Below are 3,390 nucleotides of genomic sequence, written 5' to 3'. Positions count from 1 at the left end.
ACTGCAACACAGAATTTCCCTTCGGGGATCTATAAAGTATTTCTGATTCTGATTAAATTATCATTAAATTATCATATATATTGTTGATATTGTGTCAGTGTGTCTGCTAGAGTACATGATCCCAAAAGTGGCCAGGAAGTTCAACTTAACCCCAAGAAGTAATCTGCTGGCTCATGTTCACAGTGTTATGTTAGAAAGTGGCAAGTCCAACAAGATATTCTTAAGACTGCTAACAGAACATCCAAGAGCTTGACAGGAGTATTTCAAGTATTTGACTAAAAAAACAGTATGAAGAAGGTAGGAGGGCATAGCTAAACAACAATCAACCGGCATGGAAGATGGAGCATGTCTTACTTGTACTGGAGGCTCGGAGGATAGCTCCCTGTGGGATGAGAAGCAGCTTGCCCTTCCCCGAGGGATTCTTACTGTTGGTGGTCAGGTATAGCTTAGTACCTGGAGGCAAATTGGCCAGATTGGCCAGGTTGTTGGCTGGCAGCTGAAGAGTAGCCATTACTAAGGACACACGCAGAAAGAAACAAATTAATTATTTACCTACCTCTGAAATTGTACTGCAAATATATAACAATATGATTACATTTTACTGCAGCTAAACCTAAATAAGTAAGTGCATATCCCATTACATGTTTAGTGGAATTCCAAATTGTTATAATATATAATAATAATTGTACAATTACTTGTGCTTTCTTAGTGTCACATGAACCTGTGCACATGCATGTGTGTGTGTAAGTGTTTGAGAGTGTGAACTCTAACCTCCACTCTTGCCACTTGAACCACTAGCCGCCTTGGCAGCAGCCTGCTGACCAGGGATGCCAGTGGCTCCACTGACGATGGCTTTAGCGACTCCCTGAGCCAAAACCTGCTTCGCCCCCATCACCTTGGAAACAGATGGGTTGCCCTTGGCGACCAGAATCTGTCCACTGCTGATAGCTACCTGTTTGACCGCAGACTGAAGCGTTGAGCTCATAGGGATGCCTAACATCTACAAACAAGAGAAGCGCCAAATAAAGTTTTTGAATGAGAGTAGCTTTGTGTAACACACGTAAATGACCAATGTGCTACTGTGTAAGGTTGTGTAGGTGTATGCAAGAGAGACTGACCTTGCTAGTTGTGGCCCCTGTGGCCCCTCCTGCCTGTTTCTGAGCCGACATGGAGATCATGTGGCCGCCCTTCACTGCGACAAACTGGTGTGCTGCTGTAGTAACAGATTGCTGCTGGCTGGTTACTGTGGAAACCATCTGCTGTTGCTGTGTTGAAACTTCCCCTGGTTCTTGCTTGATAATAACCTGCACAAGAAGTAAGTGCACAAGGAAGCAAAAGATTTGAAGAGGTAGGCAACTCTGCCTTGGAACCAAAAGAGGTTGTAGGTATTGTAGCATCATTGGTGTACATTTTACTCTCTAATTCTCAAATGAAAAATCCCAATTTAATTTAGTGATTAACGATACCTTTTGACTGTAAAATTGAGACACACACACACACACACACACACACGATGAGCATGTGGGAGTAGGAGGATTGTATAGCAGTGCATTGACACTGAGTGAAACACAACCATGCAATTCTCTCTGCAAAGCTCCTTGCACCCCCTCTTATCTTTAGAGTGATGTCCCATTTTAATAGCTTGCCAAGGCACTCGTATTTGCTGAAGATAGCACCCAGGCTTGCTATTAATACCAACCTGCTTTGTAAAAGACACAGATACTACAGGGATAGACATTTCACATGGGGGTAGGGAACAGATCAGTGAAAAAGAGACGTTTAGGCTCATGACAATTCACAATAAAGGTTGACACCATTCAGATTCTACCAACTCACCTTCACCCCTGAGGAGAGGAAAGTGCCAGTGTGAACTTTGGGGGCTGGAGAGCGTGCACCTTGAGCAACAGACTGTTTGGCTGAGGGACTTCCTGTGAAAAAGTTTACAAAGAAGCACACACAATAAGTCACGGAGGAGATGACTGGTTCACTGCAGTTCCTGACATTCTTTCCACAGGCATCAAGGCCACTGTGGTGCCAGGAGACAGTTCCCTGTCAGAGTTACTCAGCGTGGGTGTTGAAGCCGAGCACTGCTAAACTTTGGTCCCTTACCTTCTGCGTTGAAATTTGTTTTATGCTTGGATTGGTGAATCAGCCACAACACCCACATAACCCAGCTTGATAAAACATCACTTAATGGCACTGCAGCCCTGTTGCCAGATCTGGTTTGAACTGTGCATTTGTGGAGAAGAGTGGAGAAGAGTGGGAGTGGCTGAGTGGGCGAGAGAAAGTGAGCAATCTAGGAGAAAGAGCTCCTAAGTGCAATATGAACTGATGCTGCTGATGTGAAAGTGAATATCCTGGTGATGTAAGATGCCTCTGCTCCCTGATGGAGTGATGCACAGATAAAGTGCACAATTGCTTTATCTTTGCAGATAATTGCACATCTTGTTCAACGGAAAAATACACAGAAGCACATACAAAATCTGATGACAGCATGGGGTCTCAACCTCCTAATCTGGCCATGAAACAGCAGATCAGTAACCATGGTAACCACTCAGCCAGCAACCATGCTGCTGGCTCACCACACGTCATACTTTAAGAGTGCAAAACGGGAACAAAAGAGACATGAAGAAAAAACCAAAACAGTACAAAGAGCTGGATAAGAAAGGACAAGGTGAAGGGTGGTGAGGATGAGCAAGGAGAAAGTACCAAAATAAAGAAAGATAAATAGAGAAAGAGTAACAGAGAGTCTAGAGGGTATTGTTCATCTACTGAGCACATTCCTCACAGTGATTTTTATATTCCACGTGGGCGGCTCTGACACAATTTCTCAATTTTGCTGCGGGTTCACTTCCGATTTCAAGCAGCACTTTGACACTGAGTAGGAGATGCATACCTGTGGAGGCGGCGGATGAGGAAGCCATGCCGATCACCTGGCCGGGCTTGTCAACAATGATGTAAGGGTTGTTGAGCACTGATGAAGAGCTCTGTTTGCTGTGGACAGGGGTGGAGGTAGTGGGAGTGCGAGGTAGTGGGGAGTGGCTTGGGGTTGAAATGGGAGAGCCTGAGGGGAAGAAAGTACAGAGGCTCTAAGATAAATAACTGCGACAATAATAACGAATATATGAACATGTAAATGATGTCTATTCTTTCCCTCTTGGTGTCCTTTGTGCCACTAGCTTACCAATTATGTCACTCGCTTCAATGCTGGTCAAGTTGACATTAATTGAGTTCTATTTTGCTCAAATTTAATTATTCATTTTCTTCAGGGACCATTTCTATTATTTTTGAGTGGAACAGCAAGTGTGTGCCAAGAGGAACTCTTGTTCCTTCTGTGTTCTTGTGAGCAATACAGCATTTTTTTTTTTTTTTTATATATATATTATTTTT

General features: G+C 43.7%; 1 protein-coding gene across 4 annotated transcripts in view; it reads right to left on the bottom strand.

The window, feature by feature from the left end:
• yeats2 (YEATS domain containing 2) overlaps nt 1-3,390 on the bottom strand; it is a 24,411-nt gene that overhangs the window by 11,306 nt on the left and 9,715 nt on the right. For all 4 annotated transcript variants that reach the window (XM_032532611.1, XM_032532612.1, XM_032532610.1 and 1 more), the window contains exons 12-16: nt 2,897-3,064; nt 1,837-1,928; nt 1,119-1,304; nt 772-1,000; nt 355-513 (exon numbers count right to left, since the gene is read on the bottom strand). In XM_032532611.1, coding sequence (XP_032388502.1) covers nt 355-513; nt 772-1,000; nt 1,119-1,304; nt 1,837-1,928; nt 2,897-3,064 — 834 coding nt within the window. The remainder of the gene's footprint in view (nt 1-354; nt 514-771; nt 1,001-1,118; nt 1,305-1,836; nt 1,929-2,896; nt 3,065-3,390) is intronic.

The sequence above is a fragment of the Etheostoma spectabile genome, chromosome 12 (assembly GCF_008692095.1).
Source record: "Etheostoma spectabile isolate EspeVRDwgs_2016 chromosome 12, UIUC_Espe_1.0, whole genome shotgun sequence".
Taxonomy (NCBI): Eukaryota; Metazoa; Chordata; class Actinopteri; order Perciformes; family Percidae; genus Etheostoma; species Etheostoma spectabile.
The sequence above is the reverse complement of the archived record's forward strand: the minus strand, read 5'-3'. Positions and strand labels throughout refer to the sequence as shown.